Raw genomic sequence first — 26,329 nt, forward strand, 5'->3', positions numbered from 1 at the left:
CACAGGTGTTGCACACACACAGCCCTCCCATTTCTAGTCTGGCCTGGTTAGGCTGGTCGGGCACAGCCGCCCCCTGCCTGTGGCTCTTTCCGTTCCCAGCTCTTTTGAGCTGTGCCTCTCGTTCCCAACATGCCCTTACCCCAAGAAACAACTCAGACGCAGAAGGGGAGAACACACACCAAGTTTTATTGGGGGGAAGCGGAGTATTTACAGAGGCAGGTAGACGAGAAGGGAGTCACACAGGTTGGGGAGATGGTGGGTACAAGGCAGACAAGATACAGAATGACCCCTGCACCCACCCTAACCCCGGCAAGGGCGGGGGAGCAGCCGGGGCCCAGGAAGACGGGCTGGGAAAGGACAGCAAGGGGCCTGAGTCCCTGGGCTGGGGGGCTCAGGGGCTTGTAAACATTGACCACTCTCAGAAGGGGATGGGGGTGGGAGAGGGCTCCCCCTACACTTCCTCACAGGGTTAAGGCCTCTCCAGGCTCAAGGGCCCCCTAAATTCAAAGTCTCTTTAGCTGGAGGGGGGAGGGGAAGGAAGAGACGGGGAAGAGTGTCATCCCCCCTCCCCCTGCATTGGCTGCGGCAGGGGTGGGGGCAGTTACATTCAGTCACAACAGTACTCCCCCAACACCTCTAATGCCGCCAAATACTGGCTCGAGGAAAGGGGGAGCTGGGGGGCCAGCAGCAGCAAGACATTTCCCCCTGGCCCATCACCCCCTTATTGCTTTAGAGAGAATATTGTCTTTTCACGGACGCTAACACTGTTGAAACCAGGGAGAAGCAGGTGGAGGGGGCCCCTCCACCCCCGAGGCCAGCTTTATCCCCCAACACTGACCCAGTTGCCACTTTGGTGCAAAAAAAAAAAGTAAAAAAAAAAAAATCATCTCTCTGGGGATAGATGGGGAAAGAAAACTGGGGCCACTCCCCATTTCCCCAGGGCAGGAAGGATAAATACATTCATGGAGGGGAGGCAGTGGCAGAATCTTGCCCTAATACTGCGCTCTGAGCAATGAGGTCCACGGGAGAAGTTAAATGAGAAATCCAAAAGATACAACAAACTTAAAAAAAAAAAAAAAAAACCCAAATGGAGACAAACCCAGGTAGGTGATTGGGAATAAGAAGTTGGTGAAGGGCAGCCTACCCCCGACCCAGGAGAGACAGACACTCCCATTCTTGACACCCCACCCCTACCCAACATTTAAAAACATGAGGGGAGCAGGGAGGGGAGAGGCCGCTTGCTCCTCTCCCATTTGGTCAATGGAGGGGTCAGGGCCGAGCTGGGTGGTCCACATCCCACACAGCTGGCTGCAGGTAGGGAGCTCCCTTCTAACAGCCCCGCACTGCAACCCGAAGCCCCAAGCGGCCCACTCCCGTGGCCTCCTCGGCCCCTCGCCTACCCCCTTCACAGGAGGAGCAACAGTCGTTAAGTGGCGCCTCTCTCTCCAGCTCCTGGAGGAACTGCTCCGCCCCCACCTCGCTCGGGGTTGAGGCAGCGGGCACAGCAGGGGCTCGTGGCCCAGAGAATACATTCATGTGGCAAGGCAGGGAGCTGGGACTTTCAGCTTCACACCCAGGCCGGCCCCCCCCCGAATGGCAGCGGAGGGGGAAGCCCCTCACCAGGGCCAGAGTGGAAGTTCTGCCGGCCTGACAGCCAGATGAGGTTGGCACTGCCGGCCCTCTCCCATCCACCCTGTCAGCCGGCGCAGGGTGGCAGCCTGGGGTGCTGAGGCGGCCTGGCCCATTTGTGCAACTTTCCCCAGAAGCAGCAAAGCCAAGGGGCTACTTTGGCCCCCACCTCAGACGCCTCTGCCACAGTCACAGCAACAAGGGAGCCGTTCACAGCGGGTCCGGCCGGCGGGGCTGAGGGGGCCTCGCTGTGCAAACTGCTGGCACCCCAGCTTCCAGTTACCCCAGTGGCCCACCGTGTGGGGCAGGGAGGGTAAGTGCAGCCTCGGGGGCCAGGCAGGACAGGTCCGTGGGTCCCGTGTCCCCACTGCCCCAAAATAACAGTGTGTTTTTTCTTTCAGTCTCCTAACCATTTTTTTTGTTTGTTTTTCTTTTTTCTTAAAAAAAAAAAAAAAAGAAAAGAAAAAGAAAAAAACGAAACAAAAACCTCTGTGGATCTTCCATTGTCGCTCCCCCATCCCCAAAAGGGAAAGGGGGTGCTTAGAGTCTACTTCTTAACAATTTTTTTTTGTCTCTCCTAATGTTTTCTTCAATGTTGTTTAAAATTAAAAACAAAAACAAAACAAAAAAACCCTTCCCCCCAATCTGTAAAGTGCCTTGTGGTGGGTGAGTTAAGGTGCATCGTGTGGTTTGTAACAAGTGCTGGGGACCCTGCCCCTGCTTCCTCCTATGCTCCTCGTGGGGAGCCTGCAGTCTGGGGACCCAGGGGTCCAAGCCGCTGCTGCTGCCCCTGGCCTATAGCCCAGGGTGCTGGTGGGACGGGCTGGTCAGTAGTCATCCACGCTCTCGATCTCACCAGAAGGTCCATGCAGGGAGTACCCTGAAGCCAGGGGAAGCTGGGTTTGAGCTCACCCACCCAGGCTCCTGCCCAGTGCTGAGGAAGGAGCCTCCTCCCCACTCCAAACTCACCCAAGATGCTGGGGTCCGAGTGCAGCATCAGTGCCCGCCTCTTGGCCTTGCTGCCCTCCCCAGAGCCGAGTTTGGTGCTGTGGTTGGTCTGAAAGGCTGTCTGCAGGGAGCCACTGCTCAGCCAAGCCTCCTGCAAAGCAGCAGAGAGGGAAGGGGGGCTCAGGGGAGCACTGGGCGCCCTCACTGCCTCTGGCCAGGGCTCTGTGAAACCTCACCTGCTGCTGCTGCCGCTGCTGGCTGGCCTTCTGCTTGGCCCTCCGCTCCAGGAATTGTTTGGCAAATTCTTTGGCTTCCAGCGTGTCCCCCAGGCAGGAACGGATATAGTCATGGACGTCGTAGGGGGACTCCACCTCCTTGAGGATCGCTACAGCCATGGGCACTGCGGGGCAGGATAGCGCTGTCAGGGCCCACCCGACGCGGCTCTGGAGCCCCCAGCCCGGCCTCCCGGGGAGAGCCGCCGGTACCGTCCAGGCTGCCCGTGGCGCTCAGTGTGTGCAGCATCTGCTCACACCACTGGGTGAAGCCATCCTGGGGCCGGGGGATGCCCTGGAGCAGCTTCAGCAGCTTCTCCTCCTCCTCCGTCTTTTTGCGCACAGGCCGCCCTGACAGGTGGCTGTACGAGTCACTGAGCGGGATGGAGGTGAATCAGGGACGAAGACAGCAGTGAGCTCAGGAGTCCCGCATCCTTCCACCCCCACCCCTGCAGGCCCCAGCACCCACCTGAGAGAGGGGCTGCTGCGGCTGTTCTTCAGGCCCAGGCTGCGGGCCAGGCTCCCGCTGCTCTTAAGGGTGTCCTCCCAGAGCCCCAGGCCGCTGCTGCCCCCACTCTTGTCGGGCCCGCCCCACAGCGGCCCGGCCTCAGATACCCACTGGTTCAGGGGGGCGGCGCCCAGGCCCCCGAGCTGCTACAGAGGGCAGTGAGTCAGGGTGGCCCAGGCGGGGACACGCACACTCGAGAACGCTGAGTGGGAGGTTGGTCCAGGTGGCACGGGGGGTGGGGGTGAGGTGAGGGCCTCAGAGAAGAGAGCGCCTCCAGGGTCACATGGGGACCAGCGCGCCCCCCACCCCGGGTCACCCCGGGAGCTGACCGGAAGGGGTTCCCGAGAGCCCCAAGGTGCCAGCCAGCAGGGGCCAGGCCCAGCCTGCTCACCACACGGTGGTTGGGAGCCGGGGCCCGCGACGGCTCCCGAGGCGGGGGCTGCTTGTGCATCTGCCGCTCGCTCTCCAGCTGCAGCTCCAGCAGCGTCTTCATGGACAGGCCCTGCTTGGCCAGGCCGGCCCACAGCGGGGGCGGGGAACTGGGCGCAGGAGGCACGGGGACGGCAGCCGCCGCCTGCTGCTGCTGGAGCAGCTTCAGCAGGAGCTCCTGCTGCCGCACCTGAGGCAGAGACACGCGGTGAGGGCCAGCGGGCGCCCCCGCACGGCCCGGGCAGCGCGCGCGCTCAGCCAGGCCCCCACCTGCTTGCGCCGAAACAGCTCCTCCTCCTCCTGCCGCCGCTTCTGCTCCTCCTGCTGCTGCTGCTGGCGGCGCTTCTCCTCTCGGCGCTTGCGCTCCTCCTCCTCCCGCTTCGCCCTGAGCTCCACTTCTCGGCGCTCCTGGAACTGGAGCGCTCGAGATCAGACCCAACGTCAGGCCTTCCCTGCCGTGGCCCGGCCCCCGACACCCGAGGACTCCAGCCCCAGATGCCCACTCACTTTATGTTGCAGCTGGAGTTGTTCTAGAATTGGACCCTGAGTCGAAGAGTTAATTGGTATGTCCCAAAGACTGGCCTCACCGCCTGCGGGGAGCAAGGGCAGCTGCAGGAGGGGGCTCAGGCCTCAGGGTACCCACCCACCCGCGACTGTCGGGGATAGAGAGGGGACTCCAGGACTCGGGACGGGATGGGCCGGGCCGGGCGGGGCAGCGGCTGGCCACACACCTGACTGTGATGAGGCTGAGGTATGTATGTCCCAGAGGGGGCCCGAGTCTGGCACTGACAAGGACCGGTTCATCGTCGGGAGCAAGTTCTGGTCCCCACCCCTGCGGAGCGAAGCACTGACACTCAGCACCCTAAAGCCATCTCCAGCCTGCACCCCACCCCCCCACGACCCGAGGGCTGTGCGCGCGGCCACGGGAAGACAGAGCGAGGACGGGGCGTCCCACACACCTGGGGGGCTTGAGAGCTTGGAGCTGCTGCAGGAACGCAGTGATCTGCTGCTGCGGCGGCGGCGGCAGGTCCCCCAGAGCCGCCTTTTCCCGAAGCGCACACTGCGGGAGCTGGCGGCTGCCGAGAAGCGGGCGGGCATGAGGTGCGCCGGCCACAGGGCCAGCGCGGCCCTACTGACAAGCCCTGCTAGGCCCCCCATACCTGCCGACCAGCTGCAGAAACTGCTGGTGCTGCAGCTGCTGGTACAAGGCGGCTGCCGCCAGCTCCTGTTGCTTCTTCAGCCGCTCCTGGTCCATGTTTCCCTGAGTGAGGGCCAGAGAGTTCCGGCGGCTCTGACCTTGGCTTGCTCTGCAGCACCCGCTGCCATCCGCCAGGCTCCCACCTCCCGTCCCTGCTCTGTGCAAAGGGGGGTATGCTCACCAGCAGTGGGGGTGGTGAGGGCCCAGGGGCAAAGGGCACACGACCCCACATCTTGATCACCTCACCCAACGGCTGGAAGCCCTCATCACAGCCCCGCTTCACGAGCAGGGCCATGGAGAAATAGCCCGCCTGGAACCACTCCGCCATCTCCTGTGTCGTGAAGGGGCCTGGGCCAAGGGGAGGGGGGCCGCGGTCAGAAAGGTGCGCCAGAGGAGCCCTCGATGAGAACGGTGCTGTCCCCACGCCCCAGCAGCCCCTCCTGCATGCCCTGCTTCCCACGGGCACCTTGGATCTCCCCCTGCGGGTCCTTGTAGAACCACTTCCGGGCCGCGCCATGACTGAGGGGGAGGGCGGTGGCAGCTGCAGAGTGGCGCAGGCCCTGGGCCTGGATGGCGGCTGTGAACTGCTCCTCCTCCAGGGAGCTGTCCTGCAGGGAGGCCACGAGCTTCTCCGCCTCCTGGGAACCCAGGGAGAGAGGGGAAGGCTCAACCGGCCAAGCCCAGCAACATCAGACGGGGCTGGGGCTAAGGTGGGGTGGGGTCAAGAGAGCAGGTCCTAAACACAGTGGGACCGATGGGGAAAAGCCTGGAACCGGGGCAACGACAGACGGAATAAAGACTCTCTGTCCCCCCTGGGGGGAGGATCCCCAGAGCCTTCTCAGGCCCCCTCACACCTGCTGCAGGTGCTTCAAGCCTTCATCATCTTCCAGATCTCCAGGTGGGCCAGGGGGTGAGCCCACCCCAGGACTCAGCTGCACTGCTCTCATATCGTCTCCTGGAAGGAGCAAAGAAGGGAAGGTGGAATGGGGGAGTCCAGAGAAGGGGGCGAGACGGTCCCCCTTCTACCACCCTTATTCCAGAAAAGTCGGCGCTAACTCTGGCCCCTCCACAAACACTCCTTGCACCTCCTTCCCACAGGGAAGGGGAGCGTCTTCCCCGCCAGCCCCAGGCTCCAGGGAAAGGGCGGCCCTGCCCTCCGGCTATACCTTCAGCTGCCGGCAGGTCCTTCTCCACAGCATCATCGCCTTCCCCGTTACCTCCCCAGAGTGGGCCCAAGCTGGGCAGTGGGGGCGGGGAGCTGGACTTCTCCTCCTGAGGAGGCAGTGGGGTCAGTTCCTTCCCACCTGAAAGGGAAGGGTAATTACCAGAATTCAAAACCAAAGAGCCGGAAGGCCTTAAAAATGATTTAGCACAAACCCTCCATTTGTGGCCAGAAGGGCCTCTGGGTATTGAGTCCACCCACGTATCTCTGGTCAACACAGCTAAGGTTCGGTGCGCTGACACCACAAACCCCACTCTGCACGCTTCCTCTTTTGCCCCTTCGGCGATGGACGTGCATCCATACCCCCGGCCAGGGCTGTACACACACCACCACTGGTTTAATACCGTGTTCGACAGATTCCAGGGACTGTCAAAGCTCATTTTGATTCTGCTTTGATTTTTATCTGACACTCGGCCTATCGGACACAGCCCTGCTGTTTCCAGGCTCCTCTCCACACCGTGTCAGCACCGGCCTCCCTCCGTGCTGCCCGCGGACCCCGCTCGCTCGAGGCTGCAGGCGTGCTCCTTGCCCCACCGCGCAGGCTTACCCGCCTCAGGCCCCTCCTCGTCCAGCCCTTCGGAAGGCTCTTCCTCCTCTTCCTCCAGACCCTGGAAGTCGAGCTCCTGCTCCTCAGGAATGGGCTCCTTGGGGCCCTTCTGCACAGGTTACGGGATATGACAGGGAGGTGAACGGCAGAGGAAAAAAGGATGGAGTGAGAGGACCCCCTCAGGGCAGGTTCCCACCAACCTCTAAGAAAAGTCTCCCCCTCGCCGCCTCGCAGATACCTTGAGAGGCAAGAAGGCCCCGGAGGCATCGAAGGTGCCCATTTCTTCATCCTCATCGTCCAGACACCACTCCGGGAGCCCATCCTTGTCGTCATCAAAGCCATCAGGCCCTCGGCACCTCCGGAGGTGAGAGCTGCCCCCCCCACCCCTTCCCTCCTCTTCACCACACCCTCCTCGATCCCCTCGCAAATCAAATTCAAACTTGCGACGCCGGTCCCCATGTTCCCGCCAGCCAGCAGAGCGGGGGCCGCCATCTGGGCAGGAAAAGTCGGAGAAGGAGAATTGGTATCCCAGTCAAGCCAGAGTCCCCAGTCTTCTGCTGCCCACCGGGACCCCCCGGCCCGGAACAACTGGCACTTCCGGGACTGCATTCCCACCCACCCCGCTCCAGAACTCTCTGCTCCCTCTGCCTGGCCGCAGGTGCCCACCCTCACAGGAAGTTCTCACCACCCGCCGCCCCCCACAGCGCCCACCTGGCCCCAATCTCACCAGGGCTGGCAGAGCGCCAGCGGTCGCCATCTCGCCGGGGTCCTGCCCCAAGTCTCCAGCTGCCCTCCTCCTCTTCCTCTTGCTCCTCTCGGAGAGAACGCCAGTTCTCGCTATCTGAGCGGGCATGCTCCTTCCTCGGGCCAGCCCCTCCCTCATCAAACCCGGATCGCGCTTGGGAGCAGGGGAAGACACAGTCAGCGGATGGCGGCCACGGTCCCTGCAAGACTCTTACTATACGCCTTGCTGGGAAAGAGGAGCCCAGCTCCGGGCCCTCCTGCCCCTACCACCTCCCCCAGGAAACATCCCCCAACCGGGGCCACCCATTTCAGTCCTCCCCCACCTCTTAACGACCTTCAGGGCCTGGCCACCACCCTCACCACTCTCCATACCTCCATCCCTCCTGGCCGACTTCTCAAACCGCCTCTCGCTTCTGTGGGAAGGACAGGTGTGGGTTAGAGGACAGTTCCGTCCCCGACCTGCAGGATCTCTGCTCACCTTGTCCATTCTGCCCTGAGAGGTGCGGGGCGGGGGGACGGGGGTGGCGGGCTTGGAAGGAAGCCCAAGGGCGTGCCCAGAGAATCGGAAGGAAAAGGGCAGGGTCATAGGGGGTCAGAGGGCACAGAGAGCTCTCTGACCAGGGCTAATCTGGTGGGTCTCCTCGTGCCCTCTGATGACAAAGACCCAAGCCTCCCTCCATGAGACCCTGGGCCCTAACCCCGGGGCCCCTCTCTGCTCTGCCTCTATGCCACCTTCTCCCAGCCTGCACCTGTCATCCCAACTCTGGCTACGCTGGATCTCCCGGGGGTTTCGGCCAAAGGCCCCATCGCCTTCTTCAATGCTTCTTTGGTAAAAGCAACTGTCACCACGGCCGCGGCCTGGAGAAAGAATGAGGTGCGCGTGGGAAACCTGCCGGCTCACCCCTCCAAGTCCACAAGACCGCGAATCCCACCGCTGCCTGCCCCAGAACACGCCATCACCCCCCCTCTACCTCGGCTCCGCGTGCTGCCCCTGCCACGGGAGGCGCCACCTAGGGGGGGACCAGCCCCTTTCCCCATCAGCCTCAGCACAGCCACACTGTTCACTGACAGGGAGAAGTTTCTCTGAGGAGGGAGCCAGGGGTGGGAGTGAGGACCCAGGCACCCGACCGCTCCCACCCCACCCACAACCGCAACTCCACCACCTGCCTTCCCAACTCCAGCCCCCTCCACGGTGGAGACGCGGCGCCGCCGGCAGGGCCCCACCTGCTCCTCCTCAGTCAGAGGCTCCAGGGCCAGGGGCTGCAGCGGCTCCTCCTGCAGCACCGCAGCAAACTCCTTGTCTTGCAGCTCATCGGGGACCTGTCAACCGGGGCAGGAGGTATCACATGCTCCTGGGCCCTCTCCACTGGCCAAGGCCAAGCGGGCAACTGGGCCACACCGCACCCCCGCCCACCCCTACCTTGCTCTCCTTGACATAGAGGGCCAGCATCTCCTCTCGCCCGTAGCGATAGTCGGCCAGCTTGTATTTGGGCATGGCAGGGGATGGGGGTGGGGAGGCCACACTGCCACCACTAGAAAGGGCCCTCAGCCTGCAGAAAGGGCACAAGAAGGAGACAGAGAGAAATCTGAGCAGCCCTGTCCTTCCCGGCTTCTCTACGCCACCCAAAGCACACCTGACTCACCACTCAGGCCCAAAGTTGAGGGTCTCTGCTGCCATTGTGGAGCTGGGCGTGTCCTAGAGGTCGAGGGGATGAGCAGGGGAGGGGGAACCTGGTGTTCACTCTCCAAACACCTGTGGAGACGTGGGGGACACTGGGCCTTGGAGACGGCACGCCCGGAGAGCCCGAAGGATGAGGACTAGGTGGGTACAGTAATGGGCTCTATAAGGACTCGCCTAAGCCAGCCACGTGCCACTCACACCACGAGTTAACCAAAGAGTCACGCTGGAGGAAGGCCTGGGGGAGGGGAGGAAAACAGGCAGCCAGAGCCCCTTCCAGCTTCTGCAGGGGGATGCCCTCCCTCTGGCCCAGACTCACCTGGCAGCCTTGCCCAGGGAAGCAGGTAGGGCAGGGGCCGGGCTCTCTCCAGGCAAGGGCCTGTGCTGGAGTGAACCAGGGTCCCCAGGCAACTGGATGTTGGTCTGACCAGAGCAGTGCCCAGGGAGGGACCTTCACATCTGGGAAAGATCCTTATTGAGGGGCGAAGAGAAGAAAGTGGGGTTATATTAGTGGTCAGACAGACCTCCCTGCCTCCAGCCCTCCTCCGTCTTGCAGAACAAGAAGGCCCACAGCTGCCTGGAGGCTGCTGGTTACGGAGCACAGGGGACCCCAGCCCCTGCTCCTCCCCATCGCTGCCCTGCACTCATCAGGCCTCTCGAGCGGCCAGTTCACTCGGCGGAGCCCGGCGGAGGTGCTGGGGGTGTGGCAGGCACCTCCCGACAGCTCAGCGCTCTCGTCAAGTGGCCCAGCATTCAGTAAAAGGGTGCCTGAGGTACCCGTGGATGTTTACGACAAAGAGAAAACACACATACACACAAGCAGAAAACCCACTGGAGTCCCAAATGTTCTAGAGAGAGAAAAGGCCAGTTATTAAGAGGATTAGAAGTTTATCTGGGAGCAAAATTACCTCTCCTCTGAAAACACTCAGGTCTGGCTGCTTGGCAGCTAGAATCCAGAGACTCAGTTTGGGGAGAGACCAGGTACAAGGGGAGCGGGGGCTATTCCAGAGCCCGAGGTGGGGCGCGCCGAAGGCCGCGGCCGGCCACTCCAGCCAGCATGCCCAGGGCTCACTCACCAGACCGGAGTCAACACCGAGGCCCGGTCCCTGGGATCAGGAAGAGCCCGATCGTAAGGACAGAGAGCCAAGAAGAGAACGACGTTACCGTGATACAAGCTAGGAAGGCTCCCTCACCACAAGGCAGAAACAGGGTCAGAGTCACTGAAGCTGACAGACGCGGCTGCGGCGGCGGCAGCGACCCGTCCCTCTAAGGAACAGCGGAGGCGGCTCTCAGGAGGCGGCGCATCCCTGGTGGCTCCGAGCAGAGGGTGGGAGGGCAGGGTCTCAGGGAGCCGTGCAAGGGCTTCCCTCACTGGCTGGGGCGGAGGCTGGACCGGAGCACCTCCACAGTTCCCATCGACTCCAAGACTCCACAACTCTGGGAAGGAAGGAGGAAGAAGGGTTTCCACCAACGGGGCCAGGTGAAAGCGGCCCTCCTCCACAGCTGCAGCCCAGAACACGAAGCAAACTCCACGACAGACACGGGACCCACCCCCAGAATCCCAGCATCCTAGGGTGAAACGCAGCTTGTGAGACCATCCAGGGCAGGGCTGACCTCCCCCGGCACGGGCGTCTCTTCTACAACAGCCTCAGCTGGCCATTTCTGGAGCTGGAGCACGCCACAGCACATACGGCCGTCAGAGAAGACAGGCCTGTTGAAAAGCTCTTCCTGTCACTGTATTCGAGTAGCCCTCCCAGAACAGCCGAGTCCGGTTAGTTCTGTCTACGCTACAACCCTTATGTAATTTGGCCAACGAATGACTCTTGAAAACATTAGCTAAATAAAACATACCAGTCACGGAAGAACAAATATTGGATGATTCCTCTCACGTGAGATTACCAGGGGAGTCAAATTCAGAGGAACAGAGCAGAACAGTGGGTGCCAGGGCTGGGGGTGGGGGCAAGGAGAGTGGGGAGTTGTTTAACGGGGACAGTTTGAGCTGAAATAGGGCAGATGAAAAAGTTCTGGGGATGAGGTGGATGGCTGCACGACAACGTGATGAATGTATTTAATGCTGCAGAATCGTATCCTTAAAAATAGCTAGGGTGGGGGCTTCCCTGGTGGCGCAGTGGTTAAGAATCCGCCTGCCAATGCAGGGGACACGGGTTCAAGTCCTGGTCTGGGAAGATCCCACATGCTGCGGAGCAACTAAGCCCGTGCGCCACAACTACTGAGCCTGCGGGCCACAACTACTGAGCCCACATGCCTCAACTACTGAAGCCCGCGTGCCTAGAGCCCATGCTCCGCAACAAGAGAAGCCACTGCAATGAGAAGCCCGCGCACCGCAACGAAGAGTAGCCCCCGCTCGCCACAACTAGAGAAAGCCTGCACACAGCCACGAAGACCCAACACAGCCAAAAACAAATAAATAAAAATAATTTTTAAAAAATAGCTAACATGGTATATGTTATATTTGACCATTTTTAAAAGGTTTGTGGGGGGACTTCCCTGGCAGTCCAGTGGTTATTAGGACTCCATGCTTCCAATGCAGGGGGCGCAGGTTTGATCCCTGGTCGGGGAACTAGGATCCCACATGCCGCGTGGTGCGGCCAAAAAATAATAATAATAAAATAAACATGACTGGTTAAAAAAAAAAAAAAAGGCTTAGAGGGAAAAGAAGACATTTGGGGATAGCTATCACATATTAAGTCTTTGTCACTCCAAGAAAAACACCCCACTTCCTTCAAACAAACTCAGGAGAGGCTGTTCTGAGCCTCTTCCAGGCCACCCCAGAAGAGCCCCATCCTAGACCGATGGGACAAAGAGTCCTGCGAGCATGGAAAGCTGCTGTGGGGTGAGAGGACAGAAAGGGGACAACTCACCCTCCCACCCCTCCAGGGAGTGGCAAAAGCGGCTGGCCGCCAGGCGCTTCCCACTTCAGCCGTCACCTTTCTGTCCTGGTTGTAAGGAGCGAACTGAGAAAAAGTGCTGGCTCCCGGCGTGAGAAGCAGGGAAACTACGGAGGCGAGAGAGAGGTAATCAGGCGAGAGGAAGTGGAGGAGCGGCCGGTGAGAGAGGTCAAGCATCTGGGCGGGCCCAGCCAGGGGAGGCCTGGGTCCCAGAAGCCGGTGGCTGCCTGGCCCTTCGACTGCGAGCTGCACACATGCGCCCCACCGTTTCTAGCTCCAAACAGGCGTGCGTCTTTCCCACGTGCTTCGTCAAAGCCACCATTTCTCAACTGGGGGCAACTCTGCTCCCCAGGACACATCCGGCAATATCGGGGGACATCTGTGGTCGGTGTGACTGGGAAATGCTACTGGCATCCAGTGAGCAGAGGCCAGGCATGCTGCTAAACATCCTACGCTGCACAGGACAGCCCTCACCTCGAAGAGTAATCTGCGCCCAGATTATCAACAGGGGCACAGTCAAGAAACCCGCCTGTGCGCCGCAGGCAGAAGGTAACCATGCCTGTTGTCTGTCTATGGGGAAGAATGTAAGACAAGAGAAACCAAATTTACTCCAGCTCATTCCTGCCTCTGAAGAGCAAGGAAATCATTCCCTAATTACACTGTCCCATGAGAGAAATCTGCAATCCTGCCAGGAGGGAAATCCTCGGGAAAAGAACAGATTAAACAAAATTGTCCTAAGTCTATCACAAACTTTGAAAGCCCAGCATTTGGATCCCCTTCCAGTGAAGGAAAGAGCAGGAGGTGTTAGGCAGGGGACAGAGACAGCATCCCTCCCTGGCTACTTGACCTAAGGGTGTTGTGCTTAGCCCCCACCTCTCAGCATCTGTCTGCCTCATCTATCCACACCCCGCCCCCTTCTCCTTCTCAAGCCTCAGCATACCCTCACTCCCCCAGCACCTGAATTACTGCTCTTAAAAGACTGCCCCCTGCCGGAGTCCAAGGGAGAGAACACACACTGGTCCTGGGTGCTCACGACAGGCTTGAGGGAACACGAGGGGAGCCTGTTCTCTGGGGTTCAGAACTCACAGGAGAAGGAAAAAATCCAGAGAATACGCAGTCCCAGTACACACTAAGTTAAGAACGTTATTTCCTCATTCCATCACCGCGAAAATTAGCCCCAATCCAGAGCAATGTGCTTTGGCACAGGAAGGCACCACTATTAACAGAAGTACAATACCAAATTCCCCAACATTTGAGCAGCCACCCAGCCCCAAGCCTGTTGGAGGTGACTCCGCCCTTTCTCAGGATGGAAAGATTCTCCATGCGGGGTAGGAGAACTCTGAGACTTAAAAAGAGGTGCAAGCCCATGTTCTTCCCAGCTGGTCAGTTTTCCCAGCTCTGCCCTCTGAGCCATCATAACAACGCCCTGCAGCATGTCTAGTAGTTAACAATTTTCAAAACACTTTCACACTTTAACTCATTTGATCCCTCCTGCCCACTTGCCCAGTCTTGGGCTCCAGGCAGAGAAAACAAGGAAGGGAGGCTGCAGCTGCCCTGATGGGAGATGCTGACGTCTCTGACACCCTACCTGAGACTGGAGAAGGGGCACATGTGCAGCAAGAACCACCCCAAACTCACAAGCACACTTTGTGAGTTTTAAACCATTTTTAATTTCTCGTTAGAATTTTAAAAATCCTTCCCATAGGGACTTCCCTGGCTGTCCAGTGGTTAAGACTTCACCTTCCAATGCAGGGGCTGTGGGTTCGATCCCTGGTTGGGGAACTAAGATCCCACATACCTCACGGCCAAAAAACCAAAACATAAAAACAAAAAAAACCACAGAAGCAATACTGTAACAAATTCAATAAATACTTGAAAAATGGTCCACACCAAAAAAAAAAAACCTTAAAAAAAAATCCTTCCCATAGCCACTTCTTCTCACCTCCTCTGCTCTAAAGCGGGGCTTTTTTTTTTTTTCCTATCCCAAACTCCAACTACAGATGTAAAAGTCAGGGCAAACTGGGGTCCTTTAATCCATCAAACCACAGACAACACTGACACATCCGCTGGCTGAGAAAGACAGGCCAGGAGTCTAAGAACAGAACTCACTTAACTGTAATCACCATGTGGGACCCCTCGAGGTCCCTGGTCCCCGCCATGGCAGCCACACAAAGCCCAGATCTGTTCCAACCCTGCCCAATGACACACTAGACCTACCATCTAGGAAATAAAACTGAGGCTGGGGTGATGGAGGGTGGCCTGGGACTGCACAGGGAATGGTACTGATGAAGGACCAGAAAGCAAACTCCCACACTGTGAGAAGCTAAGGGGACCAGCCTGTTGGTACCCAAGGTGTTTCAGGTGCAAAGCCAAGGGGCGGGGGCTAAACTGCAACCGCGTGTCAGCTCTCGGGCAGCAGAAAGGCTGTGGAGGCTGATCTCTGGAAAAGCAGCAATGAGAAGCAAGAGGGGAGTGAGACTGGGGTGGGTGGAAGAAAGAGCTGGCCAACAAGTACTGGTTGAGCATCTATCCCCGGGGCTAGGCCCGGCCCTATGATGGACCAGACCTGCACGCTCACTGGGAATTCTAGCAATGGCTGGGTAAGACGTGCGAGATGAGGGTCTTTTTAAAGTTAACTTGGGAAAAAAAAAAAAAAAAAAGGGCGAAGTGTGAGGGGCCGTGACTGGGGAGCTGCTGCATCAGGGGAGATGGGCTGCGAAGGGCCCAGCCTGGCGACAGGACAGACTAAGGTGTTTCACACGGCCGGGCAACCGGGAGGAAGAAGACCCCAATGACCAAGCACTAATGTCGCTGCTGAAAGAAAATTTAGGCGAAGACCCAGGCGAAGTGCTGTGGTTAAGAGGAGAGGCTTCCACGTTAGCCAAAAGTCACGGAAAGCTTGGACTTTAAGACCCGCCGAGCCCAGCTCAGGCCGATAAGAAACCGGAGGCGCGTTGGGGGATATCTCCGGGGAGAACCGGGCACTAGGGTCCCGGGCCCCCGCGCAGAGGATGCGGGCGGGGGTAGGTGGGGGGCCTGGGACGGGCTTCCGAGGGCCGGAGAGCGACCGTTAGGAGCGCGGGGGTGGGAAGGAGGCGGGCCGGCCCGGGAGGACGGCGTGCCCTTCAGGGAGGGGGCGCCGGGGGCGCGGGCGGCCGCCCCCGGGAGGGAGCCGGCCTCCCTCCGGGCGGCGCGGGGCCCCGGCCCGTGCCGGGGGAGGGTCAGGCGGGGAGGGCCGGAGGGCGGGCACACCGGGCGTCGGGGGCGGCGGCCTCGGGAGGAGACGGGGGAGGGTCCGTGCCGGCGGCCCGCGCTCCCGCTTTGGCTCTCGCAGGCTCGGCGCGGCCGCCTCGGCGTCGGGGGCGGGCCTGGCTCGGGCCCGGCCACGGGCCGGGGTCCGTGGGGCCGCCGGGCGCTTACCGCGGCGGGCGGGCGGCGCGAGGCTCCGGTCCCGGGGCGTTGGCGACGCGCGGCGGGCCGGGGGGCGGCGGCGGCGGGGGAGGGGGCGCTGGCGCTCCCGCGGCGGCCGCTCCTCTCTGTTTGTGTTTGTAGCAAGATGGCTGCCCGCCTCGCACCACGTGACGCGGACGCGGGGCCGCGGGGCCGCCCCCTCCGCCCCCGCCGCGGCCGCCGCCACCGCCACTGCCCCCCTCTGCTGCTCCGGCCCGCTCCGACCCGCACGGCCAAGCGCGCTCCTAGCGTGCCCGGCGGGCGCGGCCCGGATGCCCGTCGCCCCCGACCCCCCCCGGCACGTGACCCGGGAGCCCGGTGCCTCACGTGACACAGCCTGCTGCGGGCCGGGGGGGTGGTGAGGGTGTCCCCAGGGTGCTCCCCGGCTGCCCCCCCGCACGTGATGCGCGACCATCGCGACGAAGGCCGCCGCTAGCGGCATCGCCCGCCTCCCGGACGGTCGGCTTCCTCCGGGAAGGCCGCCTGGATTGAAGGAGACCACGTACAACCCAGAGGTGTGTTCATCAGACATCCCCGGGGTATATGAAATAAACGAGGAACCTAATGGTTTAGAAACAGTCCGAGGCAGCACTGGCTGGTGAGACCTGGAGTTTCTATCTGGCTCCGCCACCGACTAGCCCCCTAGACCTCGGGGGCGAAGGAGTTGACGCCGTCGGGCCTCAGTTTCTGTTTTATAGTAAGGTACTGATGCTCTGCTCCGCCCCATCCCTGGCCCCCATTCCACTCCCGGAGTGCTGAAAGAATTAATAGGTGAGTGTGAAAGGCTTCGGAAAGAGAGAAACTACTATGCAAATGTGAGAAGTAGATTGACACCGCCTTTGTTTAAAAAGGAGGTTTTCAAGAATGACTTTTCCGATTCCCTGAACTTTTTAGGATGAAAAAGTCTTGTGTGTGTTTTCACCGTTTTCTTTGGAAGTTACGCCAGAATGTATACTCTACTTCCCAGCTTCCTAAAACAGCCGTTACCAAAAACAATATAATCCTCAGGACAGGGAAGGGTAAATTCAGACTTGGAACTTGAGTCCTCTGTGTTTCGCCAAAACGGAGCGCCGACCTCCGGAGCTACCAGGAAGGCCCTTTGTTCTTGCACGGAGCACACCCCAGGTTTCGTGTCTGCTTTTTTCAGTTCCCTTGTCTTTCTTGCAGTCAGGATTCCTGCCTCAGTGTAGTCAGTGAAGCTGCTTGTTCACAGGCTGGAAAATGCAATTGTTTAAAGCGAGGGCTTGTGTGCTGGTTCCATCCCATACTGACCGTGGCCTTGGGCAACTTTACTCATCTCTGAGTCTCTGGATTGCATGGTAAAGCACTTAACATAGTGCTTGGTATAGGGCAGGCACTCCACAAATGTTAGCTAGTGGGGCCTTCTGGGTCCACAATATTCACATTGTTAACTGTATGAAAATGTATCAACAGAATCCAATCTCCAATCAGGTTCTTCTCCTTGAACAAAGTTCTCAAGTTTATGACAGCTGTTTTTTCTTACTCCAAAGCTTTTTTTCCCTCCACTTTCCTAGATTGTGTCCTACCCTCTGAATAAGGTCTTAGCCTTTTAGCCTGTTTTAATTATTAATTAGCAAACGTGAGATTGTAAATTATGGTGGAGAAATGGTACAGGGGAAAAGGGGAAATCCCTGTGAAGGGGAAGCAGTCAGGGACAGTGGTGGCCTGTGCTGAGCAGGAAGGAAGGGCAGGATTTGGGTAGATTTAAGGAAAGTGAGTATCAGCTTTAGAATAGTGACAATCCAGGCTGATGGGAGAAGAGGACCTGGATTGCTAGTTGGATGAGAAGTGAAGTGAAACTTAAGTTGAAGGCTTCGAATGCTATCATGAAAATGTTTTTGATTGGACAGTAGTACCTACCTACCTACCAGATGCTTTGCGTCAGGGAGAGCACGCTGGACTCCAAGGTAGGAGATTGGAGTGATTGATCGATCACCCCGGGTTTCCTGTATACCAGCTTGTGATCCTGGCCAAGTAATCTCCCCCAGCCGTAAAGTGAGAATGCGTTTGCTGCTGATGACACTGTGGAAATTGAATTGTATAAGCACCCTCTTTGAGAAAGGAAACAAATCAGAACTGTGAATCTCCCGTACAAAATTAAAGAAAAAAATTTGAATGAAGAAATCACTTGGACCTAAGATATTTTTGTTTATTCAGGTTTAATCAAGACTATGCTGTAAAATGTCTTGGTCTGTGTTATTTCAAATTTGGAAGCTTTAGAACTAAACAAAGAGATGTGGTTAGATGATTTATCGAGATGAAAGGGAAGTCTCAAGTAAGAGTAAACAGCCAAACTCTCTGCCTTTTTTTCTAATGGCAGATTCCCCTGCAGTGTTTTCCTTCGATGAAATGCAAAATGGTAAGGACCATCTTAGTGTCAAATCAGGGTATTACAATGCCTGGCTTCACCCACCTAAATTGCGAACCTTTATATTTATCTGTATGTCAAAGTTTGGAAAACATTTTAAATATCATGAAAAGACACACAGCCTGAGTAATGGAGTGATAGCTCATAAACTGTGCTTATTGTTAATTATCAGACAGAATGGGCCTTACAATTAATTTATTGTATTCAGAGTTACTTTCCTCCATGAGCTAAGTTCTTTGGTCAATCAAGTGTAAATGCTTGTCAAGTCACCAATGCAAAATCACCACATTGCTAAATCCACTGGTTTGTTATCTTATGTGGCCTATCAGCAGCATATGACACAGCTGGTCACTACCTCTTCCAAGAAATGCTTTCTTCACCTGGCCTCCAGATTACCATATCCCTTGGTTTTCCTCCTAGCTCATCAGCTGCTCCTTCTGAATCCTTTGCTGGTTCCCTCCTACTTCCCTATCTCCCAGGGCTCAGACCTTCCAGACCTCTCCATTGTAACAGGAGGGACTGCACAGGATCTGAGCCCGACTGCTAGACATTACTGCTTCACCTTAGCCATTGCTTCCTTTGGAAAACTTTACATCCCCCCAAGGTCATATTGGCTGTACCTCCTTGAGGGTCCACCGAACCCTATACATGCTCCATGCTGAGCAGTGGTCACACTGCCTTGCTCATCTTGTTTGCCTTCCACAGTAAACTCTGAGCTGCTCAGCACAGTATTGTTCTAGGATGTATCTAGTCTTCCAGCAGCCTAATGGGTCTCCTTGATCCAACTTTTATTGCCGAGTAGTATTCCATGGTATGGATGTACCACACTTTCAATGGGTGATGTAACCAGTCACCCATTGAAAGACACATGGGTTGTTTCCTGTCTGGGGCTATTACAAACACTGCTATTACAAAAACTGCTATGGACATTTGTGTACGAGTTTGTAAATTCCCATGTGTGCTCTTGCTGGGTCATATGGTGAGTGTATGTTTAATTTTAGAAGAAACTGCCAAACTATTTTCCAGAGTGGCTGGACCATTGAACATTTCCACAAACAGTGTATGAGAGATCCAATTTCTCTGCATTCTCCTAAACACTTAGTATTGTCAAAATTTTTAATTTTAGACATTCTAATAGGTGGGTAGTGGCATCTCATCATGGTTTTAATTGCATTTCCATAATGGCTGTGTTGAACATCTTATGTGCCTATTTGTCATCCTTATACCCTCTTTGCTAAAGAACCCTCTGTTCAAGACTTTTGCTCATTTTCTAATTGTTTTTGTTTGTTTTTGGTCTTTTTTGGCTGCGCCGGGTCTTAGTTGCAGCACTCGGGATCTTCGTTGTGGCATGCGGTATCTTTTAGTGGCAGCATGCGAACTCTTAGTTGCAGCATGTGGGATCTAGTTCCCTGACCAGGGATGGAACCCGGGCCCACTGCATTGGGAGCACGGAGTCTTAGCCTCTGGACCACCACGGAAGTTCGTAATTGAGTTGTTTTCTAATGCTTGAATTTAGAGTTCTTTATTCTGGATACAAGTGCATTGTTGGATATGTGATTTGTGGGTATTTTCTCCCAGTCTGTGGCTGGGTGGTCTTTCACAGAGTAAAAGTTTTTAATTTTGATGAAATACAATTTATCAATTTTTTTCTCTTTTTTTTTTAAAGCATATATTACTTTTCACATTTATTTATTTATTTATTTATTTATTTATGGCTGTGTTGGGTCTTCGTTGCTGTGCATGGGCTTTCTCCAGTTGTGGCGAACGGGGGCCACTCTTTGCTACAGTGCGCGAGCCTCTCATTGCAGTGGCCTCTCATGCTGTGGAACACGGGCTCCAGGCACGCGGGCCCCAGTAGTTGTGGCACGTGGGCTCAGCAGCTGTGGCTCACAGGCTCTAGAGCGCAGGCTAAGCAGCCGTGGCACACGGGCTCAGCTGCTCCACGGCATGCGGGATCCTCCTGGACCAGGGCTCGAACCCATGTCCCCTGCACTAGCAGTTGGACTCCCAACCACTGCGCCACCAGGGAAGTCCCCAGTTTTTTTCTTTAATGGATCGTGCCTTTGGAGTTGTATCTAAGAACTCTTTACCTGACCCTATGTCATGAAGACTTTTTTTCCTATATTTCTTCTAAAAGTTTTATAATTTTCCATTTTATGTTTAGATCTACCATCCATTTTGTGTTTTTTGCATAGGGCTGAGGTTCAGTTCTTTGCCTATTTATTCAGTTGTTTTAGCACCACTTGCTGAAAAGACTCATTCTTTCCCCATTCAGCTGCTTTTGCACCTTTGCCAAAAATCAGCTGGCTGGCTTTTCCGCGCCAGCCAGACAGGGGTCCATACGGCGTTGTTCTGGAGTCCCATCGTAACTTAAAGGGAAACTTTCACAATTTCCAGAGCCCTTGATGTCCTGCAAATGAAGGAGGAGGATGTCCTCAAATTCCTTGCAGCAGGAACCCACTTAGGTGGCACCAACCTTGACTTCCAAATGGAACAGTACACCTACAAAAGGAAAAGTGATGACATCTACATCATAAATCTGAAGAGAACTTGGGGGAAGCTTCTGTTGGCAGCTCATGCCACTGTTGCCATTGAAAACCCAGCTGATGGCAGTATCATATCCTCCAGGAATACTGGCCAGCGAGCTGGGCTGAAGTTTGCTGCTGCCACTGGAGCCACTCCTATTGCTGGCCGCTTCACTTCTGGAACCTTCACTAACCAGATCCAGGCAGCCTTCCGGGAGCCAGGACTTCCGGTGGCTACTGATCCCAGGGCTGACCACCTGCCTCTCCCAGAGGCCTCTTACGTTAACCTGTCTACCACTGCTCTGTGTAATGCAGACTCTCCTCTGCGATAGTGTGGACATTGCCATCCCATGCAACAACAAGGGAGCTCACTCAGTGGGTCTGATGTGGTGGATGCTCGCCCGGGAAGTTCTGCGCATGCGCGGCACCATCTCCCGTAAACACCCATGGGAGGTCATCCCTGACCTCTGCTTCTACAGAGATCCTGAAGAAATTGAAAAGGACGAGCAGGCAGCAGCTGAGAAGGCTGTGACCAAGGAGGAATTTCAGGATGAATGGATTGCTCCAGCTCCTGAGTTCACTGCTACTCAGCAGGAGGCGGTGGACTGGTCTGAAGGTGTGCAGGTGCCCTCTGTGCCTACTCAGCAGTTCCCCACTGACTGGAGTGCTCAGCCTGCCACTGAACACTGGTCTGCTCAGGCCGCTGAGTGGGTAGGAACAAGCACCCAGTGGTCTTAAGCAGTTCTTCCACAGACTCTTAAAATGGAAATAGGTTGACGGAAAATAAACAGTTTCTTAAAAAAAAAAAAAAATCAGCTGGCTGTACTTGTGTGAATCTATTTCTAGGTTCTCTATTCCATTTTATTGATGATTGTGTCTGTCCCTTGGCAGGTATCACACTGTCTTGATACTGTGTTTACACAGTAAGTCTTAAAATCAGGTGGTGTGATTCCAACTTTTTGTTTTTCAAAATTGCTTTAACTTCTCTTGCCTTGCCATATAAATTTTACAATAAACTTATTTACATCTACAAAACTTCTTGCTGGGATTTTCATAGGAATTGCATTAAATTTGGAGAGAATTGACATCTATACTATGTTGAATATTCCAATACGTGGACACGGTATATCTCTCCATTAATTTAGATCTTTGATTAGCATTTTGTAGTTTTAAGCAGAGTTTGTACGTTTTATTACATTTATACTTAAATATTTTTCGCTCCCCCTCCTTTCCTCCTCCCCCTTCCCCTCTCTCCCTGGAGTGATTGTAAATGATTTTAAATTTTGGTTTCCAGTTGTTTTTTGCCAGTATATAGAAATACAATTGATTTTTTTTAACTTTTTTTTTTTGTGGCTGCCTTGGGTCTTCATTGCTGCGCACGGGCTTTCTCTAGTTGCGGCGAGCGGGGGCTACTCTTCGTTGCACTGTGCGGCTTCTCACTGCGGTGGCTTCTCGTTGTGGAGCACAGGCTCTAGGCACGCAGGCCTCAGTAGTTGTGGCTCGCGGGCTCTAGAGTGCAGGCTCAATAGTTGTGGCGCACAGCCTTAGTTGCTCCGTGGCATGTGGGATCTTTCCGGACCAGGGCTCGAACTCTTGTCCCCTGCATTGGGAGGCGGATTCTTTTTTTTTTTAATTAATTAATTAATTAATTTATTTTTGGCTGTGTTGGGTCTTCGTTTCTGTGCAAGGGCTTTCTCTAGTTGTGGCAAGCGGGGGCCACTCTTCATTGCGGTGCGCGGGCCTCTCACTATCGTGGCCTCTCTTGTTGCGGAGCGCAGGCTCAGTAGTTGTGGCTCACGGGCCTAGTTGCTCCACGGCATGTGGGATCCTCCCAGACCAGGGCTCGAACCCATGTCCCCTGCGTTAGCAGGCAGATTCTCAACCACTGCGCCACCAGGGAAGCCCGGCAGGCGGATTCTTAACCACTGCGCCACCAGGGAAGCCCTACAATTGATTTTTGAATGTTAGTCTTGTATCCTGCAAACTTGCTAATAAGCTAATTTATTAATTATATGTTTTTTTGTAGATTCCTTGGGACTTTTAATGTATATACAATCATGTCATCTGCAAATAGAGACAGTTTTTTTTTCTTCCTTTACAATCTTTTCTTTGCCTCATTGCACTGGCTGGGACTTCCAACAATGAGAGTGGTGAGAGACGACATCCTTCCCTTGTTCTTGATTTTAAGAGAAAGGTGCCCAGTCTTACACTATTAAGTATGATGGGAAGCTGTAGTTTTTTTGTAGATGCTCTTTACCAGGTTGAGGAAGTTCTTTCCATTCTCTTTTTACTAAGAGCTCTTATCATAAATGGGTACTAAATTATGTTAAGTGGTTTTTCTGTATCAATTGCCATGATCATATGTGTTTTTTTCTTTAACTTGTTAATATGGTAGGTAATACTGATTTGTTTTCTTATACTGAACCAGTCCTGCATCTTTGGAATAAACTCTACTTGGTTCTGGTATATCACTCTTTTTATATACTGCTGGATTCAGTTTGCTAACATTTTGTTGAAGATTTTTGTGTTGTTCATGAGAGGTATCCATCTGTGATTTTTCTTCTTTTGTATGATCTTTGTCTGGTTTTGGCCTCATAAAATTAATTAGGAAATGTACCTTCCTCTTCTGTTTTCTGGAAGAGATTGTGTAGAATTTGTGTTACTTCCTTTTTTTTTTTTTTTTTTGGTAGAATTCACCAGGAAAACTGTGTGGGCCTAGATATTTCTTTTTCTAAATTTTTTTTTTTAACTATGAATTTAATTACCTTAATAGTTACAGAGTTATTCAGATGATCTATTTCATCTTGGGTTAGTTTGGTAGTTTGTTTTCTAGGAGCTGGTCCATTTTATCTAAGCTGTAGAATTTATGTGTGTAGAGTTGCTTGTATTGTTCTCCAAGTATAATTTAATGTTTATGGGATCTTTAGTGCTAGCCCCTCTTTCATTTCTGATAATCATAATTTGAGTCTTCTTTTTCTTGTTCTCTCTTTTTTGTCAGTCTCGCTAGAGGTCAATTTTATTGACTTTTTCAAAGAACCAGCTTCTGGTTTGAGTTTCTTTATTGTTCTTCTGTGTTCAGTTTCATTGATATTTGCTCTTTATTAGTTCCTCCCATCTTCTCCCTTTGGCTTTACTTTTTCTAGTTCCTTGAGGTGGAAGCTTAGGTTATGCTCCCATTCTTTTAAAAATACTGTTCCGTGTTTCCAGAATACTCCTTGCTTCCCTGAAGAATTCCTGTTTGTCCATCAAAACTCTGTTCAGATGTCACTTCTGAGATGGAGTAAGGTTGTAGCCAGCATTTCCTCTTCAACCCCAAATAACCCCCCAAACTTGTAAGAATCTGAACCTAAAAGAACCACAGGATTTAAATGGTGCTGGGAGAGAAGTTCTCAGGAGCCTGGCCTCTTTCCAACCTCCAGTCAAATGGGGTCAGACTCTACCCCAGGCAACTAGAGAGAGGTCTGGGGGAGGGGATGTGTGGGGGTGTCTGGGGGTGGGTGGGAGGGGCGGTGTGCTTAAAAATGCCAGCTCAGGGACTTCCCTGGTGGTCCAGGGGTTAAGACTCTGTGCTCCCAATGCAAGGGGCCCGGGTTCCATCCCCGGTCAGGGAACTAGATCCCACATCCTGCAACTAAGAGCCCGCATGCCACAACTAAGACCCAGCACGGCCAAATAAATAAAAATTTTTTTTAATTAAAAAAAAATCCAACTCACGTGTAGGCTTACAGTTTGTAAGGTTATATTGGGTTTTGCAACTCAGTAGCAAGACAGGAATTCTCATCCCCATTTGAGTGATGAGGGAACTCAAGCGGAGAGTAGTTGAGGTCCTCACTGCAGGTCTAACTCATTTTCAAATGGAACTCTACAGAAGCTAAACCAATCTGGGCAGAAAACCCCTTCCCACTGGCTTTGGGGAGCCACCAACCCCCAGGTGTTGCCCTGCACTTTCCCGCCAGGGGGCGCACGTCCGTACTCCCAGGTGGCGGGCAGTGACTGAAGAGCTGGTGGCGGGTGGGGGTGGTGGAGGGGTGCGAGTGGGTCAGGGGGCCCCAGGGGAGCTGTGAAGGCTGGGCCTGCGGCTCATAGCTCGCGTCCCCAGGGGCTGGCCTGGGAGGTCAGGCCTGCCAGACGCAGGGAAGAAGGACGGGTCCCCGTGAACTGAAGAGGTGTCCCGGAGAGCTGTCCTCCGCCAAGGGCCGGGCCTCGCCACTCGTTACCCGTCCTCGGTCTTTGGGCAACAGGAACCTTGGGCGGAAGGTCAGTTCTGCCAACTCTGCCACACCTCCTCTGACCCGAGGAACTGCGATGGACGCGAGAGTGCAGACTTGACTTCAGACCCCTTCGCGATCACGTTCTATGGAACTCCCCGCCCTCCATGCTATCTTTGGAAGACCCTTACCCCCAAATTCTCCACGCCCCTACAATAGCCTCCTCTCCTCCCTTCTCCCCTTCGGGACACCTCCGCGAACCGGGGACTCGGATTGGCCCAGGAAAGCTGACCTCCCCTTCCCAGATCCTCCCCAGCTCCGACTTGGTACACGCCTCCCGCCTCTGCACCCCGCCTGGCAGGCGTACACGTGGTAGATCACATCACCCCCGGAAGCCTCGCGTTACTCAAACACATCGCGCGGTTTTGCGAGCTCTCAGGAAAGGGGCGGGAGAACGGACGCCAGGAAGGCGATTCGTGGATCCCGCGGGCTTGGCTGCAGGGGACGAGCGCGCGTGCGCACTCGGCTCCCTTTTCAGGAGCCTGGCGCCGGCTGGGTTCTAGCGCTCGAGCGTTCCGGTGGCGTTCACTTTTCCTTCTCTTGCCTTCTTGGGGCCTGCGGGTCGTGGGCAGCGCCCTCTATTCCGGCCGGTCGGCGCAACGCTTGAGTGCCCTGGCAGGGGAGCGGGCCGCGGCGCGTGGAGAGCACTGTGGACCGGAGAGAGTAGGCGCGGAAGAGCTGGGGAAAGGGGGCGGTGGAGGGGCCTGGAGGTTGGGGGCGATGTGATGAATGAGTAGGAACTGGGGGTGGGGGAGATGCGGGAGCTTGAGGTGAGTGGAAGGGGACTGAGAGTGGAAGGGAATAGGGGCGTCGAGTGCGCCTTCTCCCGGCTTCACCCTTTGGGCAGGAAACGGGGTGGGAAAGGAAGCGTTGGTCGCTCGTCACCCCTGGCTGATCTCGTCTCTTCCTCGTGCCAGGGCAAACAGCATGGCCGAAAACCGAGAGCCCCGCGGAGCCATCGAGGCTGAGCTGGACCCAGTGGAGTACACCCTGCGGAAGCGGCTCCCCCATCGCCTGCCCCGGAGGCCCAATGACATTTATGTCAACATGAAGACTGACTTTAAGGCCCAGCTGGCCCGCTGCCAGAAACTGCTGGATGGAGGGGCTCGGGGTCAGAACGCATGCAATGAGATCTACATCCACGGCTTGGGCCTGGCCATCAACCGCGCCATCAACATTGCCTTACAGCTGCAGGCTGGCAGCTTCGGGTCCTTGCAGGTGGCTGCCAATACCTCCACCGTGGAGCTTGTCGATGAACTGGAACCGGAGATTGATACGCGAGAGCCGCTGACCCGGATCCGCAACAACTCGGCCATCCACATCCGTGTCTTCAGGGTCACACCCAAGTGATTGAGATGAGGCTGGCCCACCTTATCCACCCACCCCCGTACAGCTAGGCTCAGATGTGGCTCTTCTTGTACTGAGTACTGTCATGGACCTTCTACCAGAGCCATGTAGGGAAAAGCCTGTCCCCTCGCAGCCCAGAGGACTCTGAATTGAGAGGGCGAATATTGTCTTTGTTGGGCCCAAGCAGTGGGGCCTCCTGAATCTTTGCGGTCTGTAACCATTGTCCTATACAATAAAAAGTATCAAGTTGTGTTGGTGCCCGGCCA

At 55.5% G+C, this 26,329-nt stretch overlaps 2 protein-coding genes and 1 pseudogene across 9 annotated transcripts; 2 read left to right on the forward strand and 1 right to left on the reverse strand.

Moving 5' to 3' along the window:
- Positions 1 to 165: 165 nt before the first annotated feature.
- GIGYF1 (GRB10 interacting GYF protein 1) lies at positions 166 to 15,648 on the reverse strand. Of its 6 annotated transcripts, XM_057528815.1 has the most exons (28): positions 15,505 to 15,634; positions 12,058 to 12,191; positions 10,369 to 10,612; positions 9,495 to 9,646; positions 9,141 to 9,250; positions 8,918 to 9,047; positions 8,722 to 8,817; positions 8,469 to 8,580; positions 8,247 to 8,355; positions 7,870 to 7,910; positions 7,481 to 7,651; positions 6,992 to 7,245; positions 6,754 to 6,862; positions 6,151 to 6,288; positions 5,839 to 5,939; positions 5,451 to 5,622; positions 5,166 to 5,332; positions 4,947 to 5,047; positions 4,746 to 4,862; positions 4,518 to 4,618; positions 4,294 to 4,376; positions 4,057 to 4,200; positions 3,749 to 3,976; positions 3,319 to 3,503; positions 3,063 to 3,223; positions 2,814 to 2,977; positions 2,599 to 2,728; positions 166 to 2,509 (listed from the first exon to the last, which is right to left on the reverse strand). In XM_057528815.1, exons 5-28 carry the CDS (start codon positions 9,173 to 9,175, stop codon positions 2,457 to 2,459), a joined length of 3,102 nt encoding a protein of 1,033 aa, XP_057384798.1. In that variant the 5' UTR covers positions 9,176 to 9,250; positions 9,495 to 9,646; positions 10,369 to 10,612; positions 12,058 to 12,191; positions 15,505 to 15,634; the 3' UTR covers positions 166 to 2,456. The 6 variants fall into 6 exon arrangements, with proteins under 6 accessions (XP_057384798.1, XP_057384801.1, XP_057384797.1 ...); XM_057528818.1 differs by lacking the exon at positions 12,058 to 12,191 and having other exon boundaries at positions 3,319 to 3,500; positions 15,505 to 15,648; XM_057528814.1 differs by lacking the exon at positions 12,058 to 12,191 and having other exon boundaries at positions 15,505 to 15,648.
- Positions 14,662 to 21,698, forward strand: LOC102999114 (40S ribosomal protein SA-like; annotated as a pseudogene).
- POP7 (POP7 homolog, ribonuclease P/MRP subunit) lies at positions 15,752 to 26,329 on the forward strand. 3 transcript variants are annotated; one of them, XM_007186619.2, is made up of 2 exons: positions 15,752 to 16,049; positions 25,634 to 26,329. In XM_007186619.2, exon 2 carries the CDS (start codon positions 25,644 to 25,646, stop codon positions 26,064 to 26,066), a length of 423 nt encoding a protein of 140 aa, XP_007186681.1. In that variant the 5' UTR covers positions 15,752 to 16,049; positions 25,634 to 25,643; the 3' UTR covers positions 26,067 to 26,329. The 3 variants fall into 3 exon arrangements, with proteins under 3 accessions (XP_007186681.1, XP_007186680.1, XP_007186679.1); XM_007186618.3 differs by lacking the exon at positions 15,752 to 16,049 and adding an exon at positions 25,159 to 25,383; XM_007186617.3 differs by lacking the exon at positions 15,752 to 16,049 and adding an exon at positions 25,161 to 25,379.

This window comes from Balaenoptera acutorostrata, chromosome 15, assembly GCF_949987535.1.
Source record: "Balaenoptera acutorostrata chromosome 15, mBalAcu1.1, whole genome shotgun sequence".
In the NCBI taxonomy this organism is placed as follows: domain Eukaryota; kingdom Metazoa; phylum Chordata; class Mammalia; order Artiodactyla; family Balaenopteridae; genus Balaenoptera; species Balaenoptera acutorostrata.